The sequence below is a fragment of the Taeniopygia guttata genome, chromosome 1A (genome assembly GCF_048771995.1).
Source record: "Taeniopygia guttata chromosome 1A, bTaeGut7.mat, whole genome shotgun sequence".
Lineage (NCBI taxonomy): Eukaryota > Metazoa > Chordata > Aves > Passeriformes > Estrildidae > Taeniopygia > Taeniopygia guttata.
The window spans coordinates 11,817,290-11,843,108 of NC_133025.1; the positions used below are offsets into that span (position 1 = coordinate 11,817,290).

Genomic DNA, 25,819 nt, shown 5'->3' on the forward strand with positions numbered 1-25,819 from the left:
AAGGTGCTACCATATGCACAAATTTAGAACACCCCAACTACATTCTATTATCAAAGTTAGATAATAGAGTTATCCTCCTTTCATCCCACCAGCACCACACTAAATTTTGTTTGCTTATAGTTCCTGCCTTCCACCCACTCCAGCCTCCACACCATAATTCTATGTTTTCACTAATCTTTTTCTGCTTGTAAAAACTAGTGATAGGAGATTTCAGGGATCAGAGTATCTTACAGGTAATACTTGGGCATAATTTCTAGCTTCACCTGGCATCCATACACTCACAGCACAAATACACAAGAACTGTCTTGCTTTATAAATTCCTTGTGTTAATGACACCAACTAATGAGACTCTTAAGTGTCAGTATTGGACTACATGTGGTCATTTTTTACCCAACATACTCACACAACTTTTCAGCTGGCACTGCTAAGTCAAGACCCCACTCTGAACACAATCAAGCTTTAAAACAAGGTGAAAACCACACATCAACTTTCTCAAAATCTGTTTGCCTGAAGGCACTGCTGGCCCAGAGTCACAAAAAGTATATGGGACATAAGCACCAATAGTAAATGTACAGGAGGAAATAGTCTACAACACCAAACTTCCATCAGCAGCACAGGAGATATTTTATGTTAGAACATAAACAAGATGTTTAAAATTTATTGTGCTGAAATCTTATTAAAGCAGAAATATACATTATTTTACCTTTAGATAGGACCTGAGAGAAAGCCACATTTTTATATTCTGCACTTTCTTCAAACGAAAGTGAGGTACCTCCGATTTTCTTGCCCTTCTAGCAGATGTTAGATGACCAAAAAGTTTAGCAAAAAGCAGCCTCTGCAGAGAAGAAAAAAAATTACCTTAGCTGTTAAATTATTTTCAGAGGTACTAAAACCATAAGAGAAAAGGCTTCACTAAATATAAACGTAAAGTATAACATAAAGTTAAACATACCAGTATAAATTAAAATATGCCAATATAAACCAGAAGTGCAGCATATTATTAAAGAGAAGAAATACACAAAAACATTTTAAATTTAATCCACATTCTAATAAGAAATACACAAAAACATTTTAAATTTAATCCACATTCTAATGATTAACAAAATTTAGCTACACTTTGAGTTCCTTTCTGCAAATTTTAGACCACAGATCTGCTATATTCTTAAAATCTGGGAAAAAATAAAACTAACCTGCCAATCATTTGTGTTAGAGAGCACTTACACCACAGAAGTTCCTTTCAATAGAAATCATTATTAGAAGCAGGTTAATTCTATTCTACTGTATTACATCACATATTTTGACTATAATTCGAGAACAGAAAGTATAAAAATGTTTCTTTTGCAGACCAGTAAGTATTTATATGCTGCAGCTAGTAAGGTTGCTCTCTGAAGTTTCAATTGCAATAACAAGCAATGGAGTAGTACAGCAGAGAGCAGCTCTCACCATCTCCAGCTACAGGACTGATCTAACAACAAAGCACACAGGGCCTTGGCCAAGGGTGGACAAGAAGCATTGTCAATGTCCCATCCCTGGAAGCATCCAAGAGAAGGTTGGACGGGGCTCTGAGCAACCTGGTCTAATGGAAGCTGTCCCTGCCCATGGCAGAGGGGTTGAACTGGATGATCTTTAAGGTCCCTTCCAACCCAAACCATTCTATGATTCTATTAATCAAATTGAAGGTTTTTAAGAAACACACTGGAAATTTATAGTGCTCTTTTCCTGAAACTACTTCTCCTAGTGGAAACCTGAAACAAACTGGGACATGACTAAGCATTGGGTTAATGCACTGAGCCAGTTTTCCCCCAGAAATTCTCTTCAAGAAAATAAAAACACCACGAAAAAAAAGAAAAAACCTCTTTTTGCTTCAGAGACTTCAGTCCACTGGAACTGAGTCATCTCCTGAACTGCAAGCCCACTGAAGTGCTTGTCATCACTGATCTATGACTCATAGCATGCTGATGAAAACAAGTTTAAAATAGCCACAAAGTCAAAAAATGCCAACATTAAAACTTGGTTTGCTTTAGATGAAGTCTCTTGGTTTGCTGTTCATACCTGTTTATATGTTCTCTCTGCTACACAGAGCAGAAAAAAGAAAATCCACACTAGAGACACCCGGACCACAAAACTTATAATAACCATTGAGAGCACCAGAACATCTCCATCGGATCCAAATGCAGTCATACAAAGCTCAGTGGCAGAATGTGCAGCTAGCTGTTCTAAATCTTTAGCTTGGAAAAGTCGAAAGGCAAAGGGCATTAAACCCAAGATTAAAGATATGACATTTCCAAAAATCTGATAGCCAATTCCTGGTATATAGCTGTTCACCTAAAAACAAAACAACAACAAAAAAAAAAACAAACAAGGTATGTATTTAATTTTGGAATGATTTTGTCCTTAATTCAATAAACAAAATATTAATGTTTTTATTTCATCACAAAGAACACTTTATTATCTGGTAAATTTCATGAAAATTTCCACCAATCATAATCCATTTTTATTATTTAAAAACCAGGAAATCCTCAAAGAGCCCTTAATGTACAGGAACCAAATCATTTTAAAACCCATCAATAAAACACTGCAGTTAAACTCCAGTGCATATTCCTGCATTAAAAATTCACTGAATGCTGAATTAGCCAAGTGGGCCAATTAGACTGGGCTTCAATCCTGTATGCTGCTCCTGTATGTTTCTGTCTGGTTTGGGTTGTATCCTTTTTAGTGGAATCAAAGTGGAGACAGGTCTGTTGTGCTGGCTGTGGCTTGCTGAGTTTCTTTCTGCTGTGTCTTGCATCCAAACCTGTAAAGTCCCTGAGTCAGGCAGAGAGCAGAACTAGGTTTGTGTATAAATTGCTTTTTAACAAGTGGGAGAGAGTGAGTATCAACTTGTCAGAACTAGTGAGAGTTTTCTTCAGCTATGCTTGGATTTTATGAGCAACTCTACAAAATACCCATGTTGTCTATTCTGAAAAAGATCACATCAATGAAATGCATTTCCAACTGTTTCCTGAAGAGGAGTACTAGGAAAAGGAGGAGTACTAGGAGGGAGGACTAGTGAGAACATCCCACTAACCCTCTTAAAGGTTTGCTTCCTAAAGAGAAAAGCTTTCTTTTCCAATCCTAACTTTAGCATCCAGATCAGATCTGTACATTCCTAACCCAATATATTATTTGTTCATTGAAATCAAGGAAATAAACTTGATTATTCACAACATGTATCAATAAAACTGAGGCTGGCTATGTGAGCAAGCACCTAATAAAGCAAACACCTTTTATTGTCCTAACACTAAAGATCTCCTAGGCTCTTTAATCTAGTAGTAACAAGTAAATCAGAGTGATGTAAGTGATGTATTGTAGAACAATAATGTGAATAACAAATACTTAAACAATAATACAAACAATAAAACAAATTTAAAAACCCACAATCAACCAACCACCAAAAAAAACCCACCAAAAAAACCAACCAGACAGCAACAACAAAAAAAAAAACATAAACCAAACTTGGCTGTGCTTACACTTCTAAATACAGTATTTGCATAAATTAAAACAAATACTCACTCTGTTCATTATCATACCACTGATTTCAAGCACAGACATATCTGCTTTCTTGCAGTCATTACCCTCCCATACAATTGCACTTATTTTTTCTAGTCCTGGATTCAAACTGTGGATCCAAGGCAAATGACTCTGGGAAAGACAAAGAATATCTTCCATCAGAAATAAGAATCTATTTTCATGTCCATATGCCTTTGTCAGCAATATACTAACAAACCTCCTCCCAAAAAAACTCCAAAAATGAAACAAAAAAGCAACAAAAAAACCACATAAAAAACCCAAAAATCCCAAACAAACAAAAAAAACCCTACCCCAAAACACTTTACAGTGACACAAATATTCCTATACAGCATTTATTTCTACAATATATTAACCTAATTCCTCAAAATCTTCCCCTTTTTTCAAAGAAATAGCTGTGACAACAGAAATCTCTCCTTCTCTATACTCCATTTTCTAATAGGGATGAGTTAATGGGATTAAGGATTTATTGTCTTCTTTTTCACTCAAACATATCAAAGAACACAGAAATGTGAAAACAAAATTCTACTTGTAAGTAATTTTTAAATCTGACATATTTAATGCAGTTATTTTATTTATTTACCCCTAACATTCTGAAAAGCACTCTTCTCAGGTTAAGCCTAAGGGAAACAGTTTTTTTTTCATTTTCTCTTAATGACTTCAAAATCCTTTTAATGCATAAAGACCCCCCTTTGCACACTGTATCTGCCCAGACTCAGAGAGCAGTAGGTGTCTAATCAATACAGGCAGCTCTTACAGCCAAGCAACCCCAGGTTAATCTTCTGAATGCACTTAGGGCTCAGGGACCTTTCTTTCAAACCACAGAGCCAAGTGAGAACTAAGGGATATAGAAAAAATGTTGAGGTGACAAGTACTGCTGTGGCCATTTCTTGATTTTCCTCAGCCCTGTCTCCCTCCTCTCCCATTCAGGAGATTAAAACAGCTTTCAGCTTTTGCCAGCTGGCACTATGTGCATCATACTGCTGGAAGTGCTGGTGCTGGCAGGGGCAAGGGCATGCTATTATTGCTAGGTATTAATTATCTCTGATTGCAAGGAAAGCTTTCTTTTTATTTTATTGCTTGCTTTGTAAGTATTGATCTGAAATATTTCTAATCTGCTGAGCACTCAGTTATCTCCCTTATTGCCACTGGGTGAAGAATAAATTATTTATAATATTAAAAGAATGCAAATATTGCAGGTTTTTCTTAACCACAGTTTTCCAAACTCTCCCTCTAGAGGGAGTATCAACACCAGGAGCTGAAACTCAAAAATTTACAATCTACAATAAAATAGAAAAATTTTCAACTGGTCAAATCAATATAAATCCTTTAGTCAATATATATACTGTAATTTAACTCAGTACTCCAAGGTTTATTGTTTTGTGGAATGCAAGCAGGAAGAACTAAAAATAAAAAAAGAAAACACTGCATGAAATAATCCAAATTATTATTATAAGCTTTAAGGTAAAGAAAAAAATAATAAAATAGAATTTAGACCTACATAATACAGCCATGATATGATATATATATATATATATACACATATACATAAACCATATGTTATCCTTCTGTTTGCTTTTCTTATATATACATTTCCAAACAAGCAAACAGAAAGGTGTCTGATAAGTGCTTATGAAAAGCAATTCCACTAGGGAAAAACAAAAATGGGGGAAAACACACCAAAACCAAAACAATATAAAATTAAACAAAACAAATAAACACAAAAAAGAAAAAAAAAAAACCAAACAAAAAAAATAAACAACCAAACAGAACCACCTATCACAGGGAAACTTAAATCAATCAGTACTTGCCCTAAATTAGTATTAAGATTCAAACACTCAAATATTCTATAGGCTATTTTGATATATTGCCATACCATCTTCTTTTGAAAAATTAATAACTGAGTAGCAGAAATCAAGTTTTACTTGTTTTAAGTCTATCAAATCCCTTTGGCTTTATTACTTCCATCTGATATAGGTCTTTCTCCCAGGCTTTCTGTGACATACAATAGATAGGTAACACTGACCTTGTGTGTAGTGTAAAAAAACAGAACTGGTGGGTACCAACCTGATGAAATGGGTCATCTCTGAATTCTTTCTTCACACAAGGGTTCACTTGAGGGCTTTCCACGTCTGTCTCGCTGGTACAGGACGAGTGGCACTCAGCACAGTGTAAGAGGTCCTCCCACAGCACATCTTCTGTTTCTGACTCTGGCCTCGCACTCTCCGAGTCCTGTCTGGAGCTTGAGCACCGGGAACTGCAGCTGGTACCTGATTTAGGTGTATCCTGAAAGCCAAACATCCACTGGAATTAATGCTGCTGTTTCATTCTACATAATTTCCTGTCAGAGATGTTTTAAAGTTCAGATCAGTGCACCTGTGTTCATCTGGATTTTTAGGTTCTAATCCATTATCCTTGTCATCAGAAAGGTTTTTGTGTTTATTGCAAGCCCATGGCTTCTGCTTTTTAGGGTGAGGGGCTTACAATAAAGAAGAACCTAATCATACTCATTATTAAAAGGAAATAACTACTTCACAGACTTTTAGAGCCCATTAGTTTAGAATTTAACAGCAATTATCAAGCCACAGACTCCAGCTATATCTCCAACTTCCGAGGAACTGACCCTCAAAGTCCCCTAAAGTCACATTGTTAATACTAACATACCTTCTCAAAGACAGAGTGAGCTTGTTTGAAGACAGTAATGCATCAAGTATAGAATGGGAAAAAAAGCAAGGGTACACATAGCTGATGCCAGGTTTATGTGTAATCTGCACAGTTAGACATAAGAATTTAATTATTTTAAACAAACTGCACTTGACAAACAAGTATGCTTTTGTAAACTCAAGTTTTACCAATCTCTTAGATAAAGAAAGAAAAATCCTAAATTTGGGACATTGAGATCTCCCAAGGCATACACATGAAACAACCTATGTTGTCTTCAGAACAACAATGTAGAGTCTAAATTATTTTATACAATAAACAGAATCCATTTCCAGCAAGAAAGGGGTGTGGTATTAAAAGCAGTATCAGCCTACTCACTGCCATCCTCTGGCAATTTCCATTCCCTCTTAATACCAAGTTTATTTCTACTAATTTCTCTTCAGAACACACAATATTTTACACTGAAAAAAAAATTAAGCATGGTTTCAGCAGACATACTAACTTAGTCCATAGTCCATTAGTACCTGAAGAAATGTTCTTCATGTTTTCTGAAAACTGTGCTTAATGTATTTTACACAAACCATTTCATAAAGAAATGTTTAGAAAAAAAATTGGTCTGAACTCTTTCTGGACCTCTCACAAAGAGAGGGATAACATCAATGCAGAAAAAGTCTGAAGTATTTTTTTTTAAAGCAAAAAAGAAGATATTTATAGAAGGCAGTCACTACTGGGTACCACTGAGGCTCAAAGTTAATGAAGTAAGAACATCAAAAATAGTTTGCTCAAACAACAATTAAGTAGACACATAAACCTGAAGACAAAAGAAAATGCAGGACAAAATTTGAGAGTATATCCACTGACTTCACTAATTTTTTTTTTTTTTAATACAAAGAAAGCTTTCACTGATTAGAAAACTATTGTTTTCATTTCTTTGTAATGGTGTGGGGGAGGCGAGTTGGGAGCAGAAAGAAAAGCTTCCTCTTTCGTTGCATCAGTCAGATCAGTGAACGGAGAATAAGAGTAAAACAGTACTGCCACAGCTAAATTGTCTCTAGTTTCTGAAGGTATCTACAAAGCCTTCCCTAGCTTTGAAGCACTCTACACTAGAGAAAAATATATCTAAGCTGAAAAACAAAAGAAATCAACTGTAATGGTGTCTTTCTGCTTCCTCCTGTAAAGCACTACGCCTGCACAAGCACAAGTAAAGGGACATCTTCTGTGACATGAAACAAACAGTGCTATTAACAGAAACCACACATGCAAAAGGCATTAAATGCTGAGATCAATTAACATTCTGGATTTTTCTATCCAAAGTCTGTGAGAAATGAGTGAAAGAATAGCTTATTAAATAATGGTTTTTTATCTAAAGTATCAACTTCAAGGTTTTGCAGTTGTGATCAGAGCAAGCAGTACCTGAACCTTTCCAATACACTTTTCCTATATCAGGTAGAGAGTTTACTTATGACCTATCAAGCCCGTCTGTCAGTGGACTTTTGTCAGTGCTGATTTTACTCTTTGCTTTCTTTGTTCAGCCTTAGAGAAAAAAAAGCAATACAGCCTTTAAAAAGTGTTACATATCTGTGAAGATCCATATAATTAGCAAAACAGCATAATTTTTTAAAATAATGAATAAATAAACAAAACCACAATAAGATATTCCATTCTCTTTCAACGTCTGAATTAAGAATTCTGCTTACATGGAATCTGTGAAATCCCCTAGAAATGTTATCAAGTCTCTTAAAATTTTAGTATTTTTTATACATTGACAATTCTGTTAAAATTTCACTACAAGATTTAATATTGTTGTTTCAATGAATAAGAGGAAATGAAAACTCAGAGTCAATCAGACTTTTCCACAAGAAAGCAAGTGAATCCAAAATATTAAATAGAGAGAAACAGGAGGAGTACCATGCTGAAAATTTGCATATGCTCAATTACTACTGTTTCTGTAACAAAGCAAATTTCCAGAGGAGATAACTGGTGTCACAGGACAGCAACAGAGCTACCATAACCCGATGCAAGATCTACCAAACATATTTTAGTCTCCTTATAACAAATTGAAAAATAGGATGAAGGTAAAAAAACACCAGATTACAACCTTCTAATTTCAAAACACCGTCATTAAACAAAAGCAAAGAAAAAAAATTCTGTTCCTCACTAGTATGACTTCCAATTTACAGACTCCTAAAATCCTGTACAGGAAAAGAGACCCCATTTGTGGGAATGCCATAGTTTAATTCCAGCCAGCAACCAACCACATGCAAACTGCTTTCTCAGTATACATTACTCAATAAGAAGTCAAGTTATTTTAAGAATTTACAGGCAAGAAGCAATAGAAATGAACATACCTCCAGAGGGTAGTGTTTCTTGTAATGGTGAGATTTCCTGTTTCGAAGTGTACAGTCGCTAGAAGTGCGATCTACATTGCGGCGTAAAGAATAGCCAGTTTCAGGCCCTTCCTCACTAGAAACTTCATCTGATAAATTTGTCACAGTCCTGTGAGTATCCTAGTGCAAGAAAAACAGTATTAGTAAGACACAGAGTCATATTTACCAAGTCTTGTTCTCAACTAGTAAAATCAAATTTCTTTCTACAGCTTTGGTATCTATGCTCAGTTAAAACAGATATTAATGCATTTTCAAGACTCAGAATTGGCAGAACAGGAATTATGGAATAGAAATTGTAACATCAAAAATATTTTTTCAAAGGAAGGTCTAGTTCACATTAGCCTCAAGAAAGATTATGATGCTCTTATTCTAAATATGATTTTTCATAAACTGAACATGCCAAGATAGGCTTGGAGAAAATGTATCCAAAACTGAAAAGAGAACAAACCTAAACAAAAAAGTCCAAACCAACCAAAAATAACAGTATAACACTGAATTATCAATGTATTCAGTACAAAGTTAACATTTACCACCTCTTACAAGGATGAAGCACTTAGAGGATGTATGTTGAATACTGAGTTCACTAATGTGTGTTACTTTGAATACAGCATATCCAGACAAATCAAAAGTTCTCCTTTCTTCCATGATCACTTCCTGTGATTCTGTAACGATTTTACTATTTCATCTAATTCTTATTCCTCACTATAGAGAGTCCTGCCTATTTCACTTGGAGGAAAACCCTGCTTTCCTCATCTTTCACATAATCAGCTAACAAAAAAAAAAAGGAAAACGAAGACAATTCTCAGAATGACCTTAAAATTACAAATTGTCAGTAACCCAGAATCTGTTCCATTTTATCACAGAGACAGACCATAGATGCCCAGACTCTCAGAGAAGGTACAGAATGCTTAACTGGTCAGGAAATACACAGAGATAAAAGACAGCACACAAACTTGTCCATTGAAATAAGGAATACCAAAGAATGTTTAAACACCACTAAGGATCCTCCTACAAAAAGGAAAGGCCAGGAATAGGACGACGTAAGACAACTCACCATAATTTTTAGCTCCAGGACCCTAAGCCTAATTTAATTTTTAAAATATTTTTAAGGATAAAGTAGATAAAAATGCATCAAAGGCATCATAAAAAGCAACAAAGCACACTTACTTTGTGGTGACTGTGGTTGCTCAAGGCATCCCTCACTGTGGAAGGGCTCCACCCTGTCTCTTCTGGCCTAATCACTTCACACCGCCGTTCATGGCCCTGCACACACTCTTCACTGCCTTTACCTGGCTTTTTCCCATCAAGGGACACGTAGCCATTATCAGTTTCAGTGGATTTATCTATTGAGGTTTTTGCTTTCTTAGATCTATATTTAAAACAAATACATATATTAAATTAATTATTCTCTTAATTATTTTGCAGTCTAAATCCTGCTTATTCCTATCAACCATGTTTTAGCTTTACTGAGATGTCCACACACTAACAGGATTAACACTTGATTTTCATGCCATATCTGTAATTATTTCATCTTCTAAATGATACCCATTATCCTCCAATAAAACTGTTATAAAATAAACTGCAGCATGTGAAAGAAATATATACCACTAGCTACTGAAAGAAAAGGAAACCTGTTTTAAAAACGAAACTTCACAGAAGCTTTGGTAGTAGAAGAACTACAAGCCTCAAAAGTGAAAGAAAAATCCTCCATTCTTAACAAACAGAAGAGGTATGCTAGAAGTTGCTTTAATAATTATTAATTCAAAGCAAGCATGCAATTTTCTGAAGCTGCAAACAAGCATGCTGTTCAGTACTCTGTACACTAATATTTGGTGTTGCTTTGAATATACTCTGCTTACTGAAAACCCTGCTAAACAGAAGGGGATCTACTATTTTCTCCATTATCCAGTAACACCCCAGGCAACATTTTTCAATATCTCTTACAAACATGCCAATTAAGCTCTTTTTCAAAGGACAAAACCTCAAGGATTTTAAAGGACAAATCTCTCACCCAGTAGTCTCCCACAACATCCTCTAGAATCAAGGCCCTTTCCCAGACAATCAATGTATCAGCAAGACTACCTCATGCAAGAAGAATGCTCTCTCAAAGCGAACATTTGGATGATTATATTCCCAAACTAGAAAGTGCAGTAGTGGATGAAGGAATGAACAGGAAGAGGAACTTTCTACCTTACAGACAGGGACTTTTAGTCATCTCTTAAGCTTCTCTATTGTCAAAGTAAATTAAATTTTGTTTTTTAAGTTCTCAGAATGCTTGGTGGGAAATGGGCGGGAGAAAAAATAATAGGAAAGTGTTATAAATAATGCTTCTGAAATTTTTGATTTTTATTTCAAATAGAGCACTGGGCATAGGTCCGGGAACTATCAATAATCTGTTCATTGAGATGGTGCTCCTGTGAGGGAATATGCACTGCCTTTCTCTTTAAGGACTGAGGCATTCTGTGAGGGTTTGGATTACACAGCAGAAGATTAAATTCCTCTTTAATATGTACATCAAATAAATTGGGAGAATTTGGAGAGTTGCCTCACATTCCTTCCAAGGTAAGGTATCCCACACATAAAGGGGAGTCCTGAAAGTAAAAAATGGCTAGGGACAGCTGGATAAAATATGGAAAAAAAAAAAAAATCCAAAAAGGACCAATTCAGCTCACAAAATAAAGGCATGCAGAAAAAATTGAATAAAGGAATGCAGACAAAATGATCAAGAGAAGAGACAATGTTACTAAGCTGTTTAATCCTCCTTTCCCACCTTTAACTTAATTTTGTCACCCTAACTAGGAAAAAGGTTAACATTGATATTTCTTTTAAAGCAAAGGGACTGCCTTTCAGTGGCAACTCATTGCAAAATAAGGTCAGTTGTGAGTACTGAGGAAGTACTAAAATTAAGCATTAAAATTAAATTTCTGCAATAAGGAGGAATCCAGATAAGCTAATCCGTAAATCAAGAAATATTCCTCCAGCACGTCTTAAAAATTTATTTCAAACAGTGCAGAAGTAAATGCAGTTCTCATCACACACACATCCAGTCAGAAACACTTCCTCCACAAGCTACTAAACTGTACGAGCAGATTAATGAGAAAGCTCTTCCAAATTTGATTTGTTTTTATACAAAACTTTAAAGTTTTGTCTTTAAACTAGAAGAAGTAGCCTCAAACAGCTGAATAGGAACAGAAAAGAGAAAGAAGGAACACATGCATGTATGCACAACTTTTTCAGACAAGATTTCACTGCTCAAGCAATGTTTGAGCGCTAAAATCGCAAGACCAAAGTTACTGGTCTGGTATCAACTAAGGCTCATTCCAAATATCAGGGAGCTTGACTGAAATCTTTATTTGCTTCTAACAGAGAAACCAAAGTTATTTTTTTCTTTATAAGTCTCCCTAAATTTAGCTGTAGGCCTCAAGCCAGAAAAGCATACATTTGGGCTTAAAGTTAGGCTTTTGTGCACATATTTAAAAGAAAAACGAAACAAAAAACTCCACAGTAACAAACACAAATAATATATCCCTAGCTGACAAAAATGTATGGTTTTCTAGAATTACTATATTCTTAATCAACTTTTAAAATTTTAGGCTATAACTAAAAGTATTTAGAGTAAAACAAAGACTACCAGGAATAAATACAATGTCTTAAAGGCTTGAATATATGCAAAAGCTAAATCAAGAATCACTTTGAGTCTTATTCATGCATTATCCAGAGAAAATACTAAGGAAAAGTTAAATAAAGTTTCTGGAAGAATGTGGATTTGCACTCTCAAGTATTCTTTCAACATATTTTCAATGTGGTAGACCAGAAAAACTCTCCTCTCTGTTCCCACTGCAAAACTTTTAAAAATTACAAGATTTTAGAGGTTACAAGATTTCCTCTAGAGTAAGGACACATGCAGAGCAAATTCCCAAATCAGTACTGCATTCTGAACAAATCACCTGCTTGGATACGGCCCTCTTTTCAAATACAACTTATCAATAGTATTTTCTAAATTGCCCCTATTCTGGATTAAAGTTTAGAATTATAATTTTTAAGTCAGAGTGAGTTCTGCCAATGGAAAGGATATTTATTTAATACACAGTTCCAGTTTACCAATGATCTGAGCACAGGCAAATGGTGTAGGTACACAAGGTCCTACCCTAACACAGAGAATGTAACTTCTGAGGATAATTTGAAATCATGTATTTATGACCTATACTTAAAATTCTTGAAAACAGTATGTCAAAGATTTGTGTAAGTGAAAAACTGCCGAAAATAAATACTTGTCAAACATTCTATAGAAGACATTCTAATGTGCTTATCTAAAGAGCGTCCAAGTATGTCTTAAACAGGACAAGTGTAGCTGTGAGGCTTCCTGGTACTGAGTTTTCATACAATTTTCTTTACGTAATATCACCAAGTAGTCAGTGTACTCCACACTGCTCTTGCTTCCTCATTCCCAGGCCCACTCCCATTGTGCTGACAAAACTGTTTGTATTACCATGAAAAAAATTACATTAAGAAACTGAACTCCATGTTCCCCTGGGAAAAAAAAAAAAAGGGTGTTTTTCATCTGAACAAGTTTGTATGGCTCTAGACATAAAAGCAACTGTGCCTCTGCAACTGAAGGGGTTAACAAAGGACTAAGGCCTGTTTACAGCCCTCTCAGTCACTCCCTGTTCTTTTTCCTTTGAAGACACTGTATATACTAAGTAGTCATCATGGAGGCTTAACATCTATATATATACACACACACTACCTCTCATTAAATGGTTTAAACAAGTCTTTAGGATAAGTTCCACATAGCCCTTCTCAACTGAAAATACTCTGAACCAACCAGCAGGAAAGACAAGAAAAAAAAAAACTTCCAACACTCTTCTTACTGCAGAACAGTATCTTCAATGTAAAAAGTTTATAAGATTACACTGGAAGCATACCAGAGACTAATGCCCACAGACCCAGAGAAAAGCCCTGGTGCCTATATCACTGTGACCTACAGTTTATCAGAGAGAGCTTAACCCATACAGGAGAAAGTCAAATGAACTCTCCTCTTACAACATTTTCAGAACTTGTCCAAGGTTTTAAGTAGATACTCCCAGAAGGTAATACAAGTTTTACCAGTGGTTTAGAGCACGGATCACAGGTATGACAGACTTGTTAGTGTTGCTGTATTTACAATGCAGCATGCACAACAAAACATCAATGTAATAATTTGCATTATCCCTTTTCTCAATTTAGTACTATTTACTGAGTATATTTTCACTTACTAATAAATGTTGATACATAGCACTCAAAATGCTACACTCAGAGCAGCAGCAAGACTTAAGTCTTGCACTTAGAGCTATAGAATGGGTTTTTGAAAAACTTTTTTTAATAGCCTGATCAGTGTTTATTTGAATCCTGAACAAAAACTGTGTCATTTGATTACAGTGACAGAGTTGAATAAGCTTTCTCTTGGAGTAACAAGGAGGTAATGTAATAAAGTAAAATTAAACAGTTGAACTTTTTTCATTGAATTAAAACTGAGAAACTAAGTTGTTTTTTTTCCTGATAGCCTACATGGTGTAGTAAAACAACAAAATATAATTAACTAAAAGTTAATTCTGTACTCTGCTCTCATGAGATCCCACCTGGAGCACCGTGCTAAGCTCTGGGGCCCCCAGTATGAGAAGGATATTGGACTGTGGGAACAAGTCCAAAGGAGGGACAAGATAGATGATCAGAGGGCTGGAGCACCTCTCCGGTGAAACAGCTGAGAAAATTGGGGCTGTTCAGCCTGGCAAAGAGGCTCCAGAGAGAACCTCTGAGCAGCTTCCAGAGCTGGAGAAGGACTTTTTACAAGAGCATGTAGTGACAGGATAAGGGGCACTGGTTTCAAATGGAAAAAAGGCAGGTTTAGTTTTCAGTATTAGAAAGAAATTATGAAGAGAGCAGAACAGGTTGCCCAGAGAAGCTGCAGCTGCCCCATCCCTGGAGAGTTCAAGGCCACACTGGATGGGGCTCTGCACAATGTGGTCTAGTGGAAATTGCCCCTGCCTATGCCAAGGGAGGGGAGAACTAAATGATGTTTAAGGTCCTTTCCAACCCAAATTATACTATGACAATTCAACATTTTTTCAAAATTATTGCATCGGCATTTGCAAAAGTCGAGAAACAATACATTAGTCCATTTCCAAATACTCAGATGAGTTTGCTATCAGCAAAAACTAAATCAACAGAAGTTTAATCATTACATCAATATTTACTTAATTAGAAAAGGGATAGTGCATCTCTAACACATAATAGCCTTGAATAAATACAAACCCTGATAAAAAGAAAGCAGCATGCCAGATATCTCTGAAGACAGCGCCAATACAGCAAGAGGTGCTTGTACCGTAGCTCTGCACTGTTCCCTCCTGTGTGTTATCTGTGGTACTAGAGCCATCTCCTTCCCTATGTACTTCCAAATGTGCTGCTTTCCTTAATTTCCTTTGTCAGAAGAGATTAAAATGGGAAGGTAGTTTTGTGAGTGCAATCTGCTAGTTCTATAACGTGTTCAGCAGTTTAAGCATGCAAAAACAAGCAAGACTTCAAAGTATTTTGCTAAAGCTTTGTCATATAAATTTCATAAACTCCATTTAATAAAAAAACATGATACAGTCATTATTATATACTTAAACACAAAACACATTTCATTTCATCATCAGAAGCTTAGACCTACCAAAGTCCCTGCTGCAGTGTTTCCCATTTTAATGGGACAATTCACTGTAGCAAATCACAGTCAGTGGAGTGCTTGGAAGACTTAAATTCTACATTTCCAAGAGCATCTCTTCTCCCATATACTTTCCACAGATTATTAGACAGATTTATAAAACCACATCTGAAGTAATATAAACACTGTCACTCCACCACTATGCAGATAACTGTTTTGAGACAAAATGTCAGATTTAATGCATGAAAATTCAAATAAAACTATGCCTAAATTAGTTAATGCATAAAAGTTAAAGAGCACCAATTAAGTACCATTTTGAAGTTCCAAATAAATACACAGAACCAATTTCTCATCTCTAGCAACACACAGACTGTAAACCCCTACATTTTTTTAATGCACATTCTCTACAGTAGTTTAACAATCATAAATTATAAAGTACTTTAACACAGACTATACCTTCTTCTTTTACCCCCTGTGCTGGGAGGTGGCTTAGGAGTTCGTGTTGAAACAATCTGACAGTGCACAGTCCCAAGCAGCAACATGAGCCATATTGGCCCAATGACTTCAGTCAGAGGTATATTATGTGGGCTCTGGGCTGTATAGAATAGCACTACAGCAGCAACTGGAAAAGAAGGGAAATGAAGTTATGTTTAATGTCTGAAATGGCCAACTCATATGGCTTTTGTCAAAAAAAAAAAACAAAAAAAAAAACAAACAAACAAACAAAAAAACAGTCAGATGCAGACCTTTACCTGCATTTTAAGCCAACTCATGTAATTCTCAGAGAACGAAATTATTATTTTGCTGAAAAAGAGCAGCAATTAGGGTCTAAACAGTTGACTATTGTCTTAGTACCCATCTTTTCTTTCACACTTGTGATATTATAGGCATTGCTCAAAAAAAGGTGGCAGAATGAAATAAGAGAGGAAAACCATTTGGAAAGCTGTATCTGTCATGGAACCACTTCAACTATGGTGAAACATCAGTAGGAGACAAAACCAAAAAGTAAATACCATCCTTAAAACAGCCCAAATAATTTTAATTCTGTATCATGTGTTATGACAAAGCACAATCCAGTGAATTTGGTGAGACTTGAGACTAGAAACTCCTTACACAGCAGAATGCATTTTAAACTCCATGTCCCAGCCAAGGGACAAAATTGCCAATATGGAAGGGCTCCCATGCATAAGTACAACCCTATAAATGTTCTATATATACTTGTGTGCATATTTTTTAGCAGTGAGGAAAGATCAAAAGACAAACCATGTAAACTATGGGGTAATCCAGCTGAAGTGACCAGGGCTCCATCTAGCACTTGTGGTTGGAAAAAGGACCAGCTTCCAATTCCATGGCTAGCTGTTTGTTTTATAACCCTATAACCACTTTCCATATACAGCAAACAACCAGGCTCCTGCTCCCAGAGTCCAAACACTCAGAAATATCTTTACAGCCTCCAGGTCAACCTGAACACATCCACCAGGCATGAAGCAGGGGGAAAAGGCAACCCCTCTCCTCTCTGCTTGCTCTATGTCCTTGTTGCTCTGGCTTGAAGAGCAGTGATGTATAACTCAGCTGAGAGAAGCTACCAAAAAAAAAAAAAAAAAAAGTAACCACAGAAACTCCAAAAAACAATTCAGAAGCATAACAGGAAAATAATTCTCTGTGCCTAACATCTGCACATCCCATGAGAACTTGGTTTTGTTTGTGTACTGAGAAGTGAAAACTCCCGTAATTTAGACCTATTTCTAGCACAAAAAATACAAGTTCAACAGCTGTCACCAGTTCTCTACTGAAATTGACTGCAAAAATGCAGCCACATACAAAGCTATGTGCCACATTCAAACATCTAAAATAAATCCCATGAAGCAACACCTAACAGAGCAGAGACCTGGATGTGATGTTCTGCACAAAAAAGAGTTTTGATGCATTTTTCATTAACTAATCTTTAGCAAGGTAACCAGTATTAGAAACATGATGAACATACAAAACAATGGAATTATTTCTGATTGTGGAAAAAAACTATTTCTAACTTCTCCTATTTTTCCTAAATTAAAGCACAAAACTTTTGCATGGGAGTATCCTTTATTACTATAAGTGAACTACATTTTTGCTGTATAAGGGTTCTCAAAGACCACATGCATCAATGAGAAATCCAACTTATTAAAAATCAATAAAATAGGTATAGATAGCAAAAGATAATGTTATCTCTTTCTAAATGAGCTTATCTAAGTTCCTCACACATACAATTAGCTTCATGAGGTATAAAATGTAAAGAAGGAGCTGATTTTGGCTCCTATCATACGATTTGGATAAACACGTACCTCCACATGAAATGTTTTGTAGGAGTAGACGTACACAAAATAACTTTAAAATTCTCTACTGCTACTTAAAAAACATTAAGTAAAGCAGAGCTGTCTAGAAGAAATCATTTTTCAGAAGAGAAAAATCTGCAGATTGCACATTCCTACCATGACAGATTTAGAAAAATATTATCAATCTGATCTTTTTAAAGTATGATAGGAGGGAAATCCAAGAATTTATTTCTGCACAGTGTGACAATACCTTGTAGTTCAGATTATCCAAGATTTGCTCCTACTGACAGCTAGGCAGAATTGGTTGGAACAGGATTTCTTACAGAACTTTTAATTATTTCTTTTTGTATTTATAGTATTTCCACCTCCATTTTTCTAAAACACAGTGACTTATTTTGTAAAACAGACACAAATGAAATAGTATCACATTGAACAAAAACCTGCCTCAGAGAAAGCAACATTACATTTCAAAGGCCAACAAGCATTTCTTTTTAAAGCATTTAAACTTTGGAAATATTTTTAATACCAAATTTAAAAATGCATACATATATATTTATATATCTCACCACCAAAACAAAACAAACACTACATCACTATTAAATTTATTGCTTTATACTTAAGAAATGCACAATAAATAATTTTGCACTTCATTTTCTCCTTAGAATATAAAAAGGTTTTAAGTTAAAAATGAGGTATTACTATATACTTGATAGATAAGGAAGAAGAAGAAAAAGGTTTTACTTCTATCTTAAGTCACTGGCCTGTTCTGTGACCTTGAGTATAAAACACTTCTCTGCAGTTCTCTTATCACACTTTACACTAAAGGAAACCAATGCAAATAAAACCTAGAGTTTAAATCTACAGCCAAGGAAAAGTTTTTTTCTGTAGATTTACATAAATGCTAGCAAGTACGCTTGTAAAGAGAATAAATATTAAAGCAGTAACTCTAAGCAATGCAATTTATAAATCTATAGAAAAAGCTTCAGGTAAATTATTTAATTATGAACACATATAAATGAAATATAGTCAGGCCATTTTACAGCAATGTCAGTGAGAATCTGTCATGATGACAGAATGTCCAAACTACAATATTGAGATTCTGGGTAGAAATATGGCCACTGGAATTTGAGGTGCTTTATTTTTAAGTTTCCATCATGGATTCTCCATATTTTGGTGTTGCCTTACCAATCCTGTACAAAATTAATAACTAAGCAGACTTTCTGAGTAAAATAAAAGCAAAACTTCTATATAAGTGCTTAGGGGGGTTGTTTTGAATAGTTCCCAATAAGTAAATATGTCCATTTAATTTCACTTACATATTTAAGTATTTTAATTTATTTCAAAAACTGTAATAAAGTCTGCAGCTAATTCTGCATAGTTTTAATATCAAGCATTTCAAATAGTTGGATTATAGTGTAATATGGAATACTATTCATTATTTCCTGCTATTTGTTAACTCACAACCACAGAAATACTTTGTCACATTACAGACCACGTGGATTAGGGAAATGATGCATTCCATCCACAGCTTTGTAAACCAGAGACCCTAAGAAATCTGACAGGAAAAAGGGCTGTAAGAAAGCTCTGTAATTAGTGTCCTAAAAACTTGCTTGCATTCAAAATCTGCATTGTCTCACTATTTTTCTACTTGTAGGGTCTTACAAACATGCCACAAATTAAGTGTGAGTATATTTTCTTTTAAATAAATTTACAAATAGGAACATAAAAAAATTACTGCAATGGTGTTTCTCAGAATAAGACACCCATGAACATGGTAACAACCCAACCACAACTTATGTATTTTACTACCTATATTACTATAAACAAGATTAAAATTATTAACACTATGAGATCTCTTACCATAGCACAGACAAATTAGGAATCTATCTCAGAAATGGGGATAAGAAAAACTTTAGATAGAAGGCCACTTGAGTATTTGTAAGTACTGCAGGTCTTGGGGCACTGGTATGGTGAGATTAATTTCATATCTGCTAATAACATCACACAAGAGGTACTGCCTTTTTTTTTTAACTCCATATATTGTTCTAATTAAAATTTCCAAATGATACAATGATTCACAACTGAGACGACAGATGGTGAATTTGAAAAAGTAATATTGCATGTTAATTGGATTTCAGTGGAAAATTCATTAGTCATTTAGCTTCTCAGGGTACTTATATTGCTCCCAACTTTCATTAACCTTCTGTTCCGTATCTGTTGTATAAACTTCTGAAACACTTATTCTTTTGGTGACTTTTATACTGATAGATACTGACTCACTCCATTACATTCTTCCCTTTCTGATTTTCCTCTTATGTATCACATATAATTAAGAGACTCACAAAGTCAGATTGCTAGAACTCAATACCAAATATCTCAAAAGCTGTGAACTGACTTCTGTTTGTTAACAGTTGTCCTGAAGTGAATTAATAGTCCTGAAAACTTGGATTGTATTCAGACGTGATGAACTAATGTGTGCCAAATGCAGAAGAAAACCTGTGAGGAGATTGTTACATTTTGCATTATGCATCCTTTATATATGTAAAAAAAATGTTAAACAAGAGATACTTGGGACTATGTTATTCCAATATTTTCTGAAAAAACTGTAGAAGACCTTAACAATATGAAGTGAACCAAGCAGCACACTGCAGCTTCCATATGGTTAAAATAAGGCATTCAGTTGAAGCTGATGCTGTAATCCAACTCTACCTTGGAGAAGGTAAAGAACAAGCAGCCAGAAAAAAATGACCCTTGATGTCACTTGCAGCCACCACCTGTAGAAGAACGGAAAGAAAACAACTCTCACGATTCCTTTGCGGGTCAAAGATGTCCAAGGACTTTCAGGTTTTGCTTTAGCAAAAGCAGATCCTTTAAAAAAAAAGAAAAAAATAATAATTTTTTCATCATTATGGCTAATAGAAACCTCAGTTGTTCAATAGCAGACTAGTTAAGACAGTGAAATGGTGGAAGTGCTAGATTTATTCAAATAATTGTATTTAATAACTGCTCCTTTAAATAATATTGCCTCAATCCAAACATGGCATAAATTGTTGATGCCCTCTTGACTGACACTATCAGGAACTTCTACAAATACCTGTATTTCAGAATGTTTGAATAACAATACATTGTCATGTCAAAATTATTCTAAAATGAATTATTAAAATTTTTTCTGTTTCATACAGGTATCAGAAACTTTATATGAAGCAGTAAGTCTCATGAAAACTCTACATGCCTGTGAAGGCACAGCAGAGTTCTTTCCCAACACAGAAAAGGGATCTAAAGTACCAACATTTGTAAATTGCACCATCCATGTCATTGAGGAAAACTAAATGAGGTTGGGAAGCACTGAAGTGAATCTGTCCAGCTGAGGATGAGCCCCAGGAGCAGGGAAGCCACCCAAAGAACCAGTCTTTGTGTCTCTTTATATACCATTTTTTATCTCTCCTATTCAAATGTCCTTTCTCCCCCATAGCTCTCTATATATTTTCTTCTCAGCCAGAAAACTATGTAAAATTTACTTAATGGGGATGTGACTTAAATTATGCAAAGTTATTGACTGAAAGGATAACTACTGCATGCTGCTACACCATCCCCATCTCATTTACAAGCAGCACTGGCAGTAGTGAGCTCCATGCTGAAAAGTAAAAAAGTGCCAGCTCTGAAACTACTTTAATGCCAACTTAGACATGCATGCAGTCATTTAAAGGCTATTCATGTATATCATTGCACTGAAAAGGTCTAACACTGTTTCTTAGTTTCTTGTAAGTTCAAATTTTATTTCATTTTGTTTCTTTCTCTCACATTCCCATTTTAAAAAAAATTAAACTGTTAGGTTATGTGAGAACAGCGATCTGCACAACCACAGAGCAGATCAAAGAGAAAAGGGAGGAGGAGCCCAATTAATACTTTGCAGGGTCCTTCCAGGGTTCTCCTCAGAGACCCACCACTGGAACTGTCAGAGTCCAGGACATCCCTCTGCCTGCCCTGGCTGTCTTGATACCCTGGCAGGGGTCTCGGAAACCCTGGTATCAGAAGTCAAAAACATCTGTGGCTTCAATTTTAGCCTGTGGAAAAAGCTGTCAATTTTGTATGAGGAATTACAAGTCACAAGGGTTTCAGTAGTGTGATATTTGAACTAACACAGAGTGGAAAAGTAGAATTTTGGGATTTTTAGAATGGGGTTTAAGGGGGTACAAGATGGAGGAATTTGGGTGGGTCCTAGCCTCCTTCTCCTTCGTCTTGTCCTCCATGTCTTGGTGTGATGGTGGCACTTTTCTTTTGGTTTAAGGTAGAGATTCACAGTCTAACACAGGTGATGGGAATTGGCGAAGAAATTGTAAACACAGACACGTAGTTTTGAGTATATAAGGGAGCCACCCAAGGCTTGAGGTCAGAATGCTATGGCCTCCTTGCTAGCAAGAGCTCGGAAGGTCAGAGAAAGAATATTTAGATAAGAAGAAATAAACAACCTTGAAAAGCACAATCAGAAGCATTCCAGGCTCCTTCTTTGGCTGTGTCGGGCTAGGGAAGTAAAGACTCTTTACGATCTCTTGGGGTCACCCTGACCTACAGAACCCCAAGAGGAAATCGACATGGAACCATCAGCTCAGCTCAGGCCCATCTCCATGAGGCCAGAGCAGGAGAGAGGCAGAAAAGCAGGTGGGAATCCAAACCATGGAATGTGCACCATGACCAGCCCCTGCCCAGGGCTGTCCCAGAAGAGCCATGGCCCCACAGTCCATGGTGAGGTGTGAACCCTCACCATGCACTGCTGGGAGCGGCTCTCCAAGTCACCCTCCAGAGGAAAAGTGACGCTGCCTGAGGAGTGGGACTCACTGCAGGACACAGGGAAAAGGAGCTCAGATGGCACAGCACTTACAGGGCATTTAGGGAAGAATCCAGGGGTGGGAGAAAGAAAGGGTTTGGGCAGTTTAGGAAGGAACGAGTGCTGTGAAATTGAAGGGTAAGGGGATAAAGAGGACTGGTCACACAAACAGCCACTGCCAGAGCACTGTTTGTGTGGCCATGCCACAGGGCTGCTCAGCACAGCCTGGACTTGTAGGTCTCAGATTCAGTCAGAGAGAGAAACAAAGTTTCTAACCAGGAAGAAGCCTGGGAATCTGTTAGAAAAGAATGTGTATAAGGTTTTTTGTATCTCTTGTTCACATTGTTTATAGTTAAGTTCTATCACTATGCATCATACAGTGTACACCAATGGGGCAGGTTGGTTTCACTTCAGGACCAATGGAATTGGCCTAGATGAAGCTCTGTAAAAGAGCAAAACATTTTGAAATAAATCAGAGTTTCACTCTCTCAGCCTTCTGACTCGGAATCTCCTCATTCCCATCCTGCCTCAACAGCATCATGGACTCTCTTCTCCCTAAACTCCCTGAACACTCCTGGGCCAGGGCCATCTGCTCTGTGTCCAAGGACACGGGGCTGGGACACGGGGCTGGGACATAGGGCTGAGTGCCAGTACGGGCTGTCAATGCCAGAGCTGGGGGGAACTGTGTGGCCGTGGCATGGCCATGGTGCCAGCAGCCCCAGCGAGCGTGGCACAGCCACCGAGCCCTGGCAAGGCAGAGCTCCCGTCAGGGAGGCCCCAGGGACAGAGGGGACGAAGCCCCAGGGACAGAGGGGACAAAGCCCCAGGGACAGAGGGGACAAAGCCCCAGGGACAGAGGGGACAAAGCCCCAGGGACAGAGGGGACAAAGCCCCAGGGACAGAGGGGACGAGGAGGCTTCTGGAGGCCAAGTCTGGGTGTGGGGTGCCCAACGTTCACCACCTGGCTTCCCGCGATGGATGCAGAAGATTGTGCTGGCTGCTGGGCTCATGGATAAAAACAATAAATAATGTTTTCCCTAGCCTTCACGAGGCATAAGGAAAAGTACATACAGATAAGAATAAATTAAGACTAAACTTTTCTAAAAGTCTCATATCATCTGACCTTCCACTGCCATTTTGTTATTTAAAACAGGCAAGAAAAAATCAAGGCCTATACATTTTTACCCTCCAGAAACTTCAACATAACATTCCCTCCAGACATCAGAAGACTTAAAAGAAGTCTAAATGCATGGCAGTAGGAGACTTTTAAACAAGACAATGCAAAAGTTTCTTTTTTTTTTTCAAAATCCAAATCTATACAACAAAATTTAAATTCTTAACCTTTCAATTTAATCTTGATATCATTATTTAACAATATTTTCTATCCATCTGCTTTAGGGAAGAGTTATGTAGGGTTGGCTGTGCTTTGTTTCATTTGGGGTTAATTTAAACCTACTAATCTACTTTTATTATAAGACAAAGGATGGCAGTTATTTTAATATTGAGAAATACAGCTTTTTATAGCTCAGGACCTACCTCTTACAAGATCAACATCTATGAGGTCTGGTTTCACATGTCCTGTTTTCTTTGGTTTGTTTCTCAAACCCTGCAATAGATGTATACTATCAAAATATTTTCATGCAGATGACAGACATTACAAAAGACAAAAATTTTTATCTATGTGCTCAGTAATTCCATTTAACCTATACTGCTACTGAAAATTCAGGCACACATGTCAAATCCATAGATTTAAAGTACTATAAATTAAGCATTCCAAATAACAATGCACAATGGATGCCTTTTACACACTTTACAATCTATATAAAACCCAACAATTACTGACCCACCAGGCTATTTTTCAAACAGGCACTGAGCACTCATGGCTTTGCATTATGCAGACAATGTATGCACACACTTGCAAGAATTAGTAATATATGTCTATTAGCTTTTCAGAATTTTTGCAACAAATTACATTCTTGAATCTCTTTTCTACTTAGATGTCTAACTCAACTTCACAAAACACTTACACTGCAACTCCTTAATTCCAAACCCAGATAGCAAATCACATTGCAATGCAGAAGCTACTAATCAGCAACCTCGCTCTCAGAAATCCAAATTCTAGAAAAGTATTGAATTCTTCCTCAGTACTGAATATAGATTAGCCAATTAAAAGGAAGGGGAAAATCCCACACAATAGGAATGCTGCAGGAAGAAAAGCAAGCTTATTTTTTCTTTTAGAAGCAGCAGCTTCCATCACAGAAGAATCAAACTCGCTGGTAAAGCTTTCAAGCTTGTTTTTAATGCTAAAATGTGATGCTGTACTCTCAAGCCTCAAAGACAGCTGTGAGTTTATTCTGCTCCCCTTAGCTTAGATTCTCGGTCATAATAGACATTAAGGAAATCACAGCATACAATTCATACACAGTAAAATAAAATATTTCAAAAAATATTTAGAATACCGTGAAATTATTATGAAAGTCATTTAACTGATCTCATTCAAAAAGCATTTAAATTGGTAAACTGTACATTTCTACCATTGCCATGGCTCATCCATGTGTAAAAACACTACTAAAATGTAAACATTAAGTATAAATGAAAGCATATAAATGAAATTGTCAATGATAGACAGATCAGTGAAATCTGGTAGTGTTAATCTTTGTAAGAATAATATCAAGGAAAATGTTCAGTTGAATTCAGCTCAAAATATTTCTCACATCTAAATTAAACTGGATTTCTTTTCCATGCAGAAATAAAGATAAGATAAAAAAACCAAACTGAAACAAGCTAGATATGTACTCATTACCTAATGTGCCTATTAGAAAAATAAGTTTACTTGAAACAAAACAAAAAAAAAATTAATACACAACTGGAACATGAATAGGACAATGTTCTCTGAAGATGACAGAGACAACCAGTTGTATTTTAAATGCAAGCACTACAAAGACCTTATAATGCAAGATTTTTAGAGAACTGCAGTCCTAAAACTGCAGTAATTTTCTGTGGAATAAGAAAGGAAGCCCATAATTAGAATTGGAAATTACTGTAATTCTAGAATCAGCTACAGATTCTTGTGAATCTTGCATAAGTGAGCCACTCTATTTCATAAAGAAAGCTGAAGCTTAAAAAGAAAATGCTGAATGATATAACAATTTTCAAATGTATTAGTGCTTATGGACCACAAGATCTCTCTTGAAAGTCTAAATAAAGATGTGCCTCTTGGAAGAAATAATCTCCTAGAAACACGTGCTCAATCTTAGGAAAAATTTACCACTGTGGCTTAAATTATGTTTTCATGTTAAAGAAAGAACTGTGAAAAAACTAAGTCAAGAGTACAACTTGATGTGGCCTTCAGAGGAAAAGAAATGGTGACTCTTTCAAAATTCAATTG

At 36.2% G+C, this 25,819-nt stretch overlaps 1 protein-coding gene and 1 long non-coding RNA gene across 7 annotated transcripts in view; both read right to left on the reverse strand.

Annotated features, from left to right (window-relative positions):
* Window positions 1-25,819, reverse strand: part of PHTF2 (putative homeodomain transcription factor 2) — a 64,265-nt gene that overhangs the window by 10,428 nt on the left and 28,018 nt on the right. For 5 of the 6 annotated variants that reach the window (XM_030291505.4, XM_030291476.4, XM_072919324.1 and 2 more), the window contains 10 exons: window positions 23,968-24,037; window positions 20,316-20,474; window positions 15,751-15,916; window positions 14,907-15,071; window positions 9,783-9,984; window positions 8,577-8,735; window positions 5,635-5,853; window positions 3,553-3,681; window positions 2,053-2,325; window positions 704-835 (listed from right to left, as the gene is read on the reverse strand). In XM_030291505.4, the coding sequence (XP_030147365.3) occupies window positions 704-835; window positions 2,053-2,325; window positions 3,553-3,681; window positions 5,635-5,853; window positions 8,577-8,735; window positions 9,783-9,984; window positions 14,907-15,071; window positions 15,751-15,916; window positions 20,316-20,474; window positions 23,968-24,037 (1,674 nt within the window). The remainder of the gene's footprint in view (window positions 1-703; window positions 836-2,052; window positions 2,326-3,552; window positions 3,682-5,634; window positions 5,854-8,576; window positions 8,736-9,782; window positions 9,985-14,906; window positions 15,072-15,750; window positions 15,917-20,315; window positions 20,475-23,967; window positions 24,038-25,819) is intronic. The other variant, XM_030291515.4, reaches the window with a different exon arrangement.
* LOC140680766 (uncharacterized) lies at window positions 16,187-20,309 on the reverse strand. Its single transcript, XR_012052153.1, has 2 exons — window positions 18,223-20,309; window positions 16,187-18,191 (listed from the first exon to the last, which is right to left on the reverse strand). It is a non-coding gene; the product is annotated as an uncharacterized lncRNA (long non-coding RNA).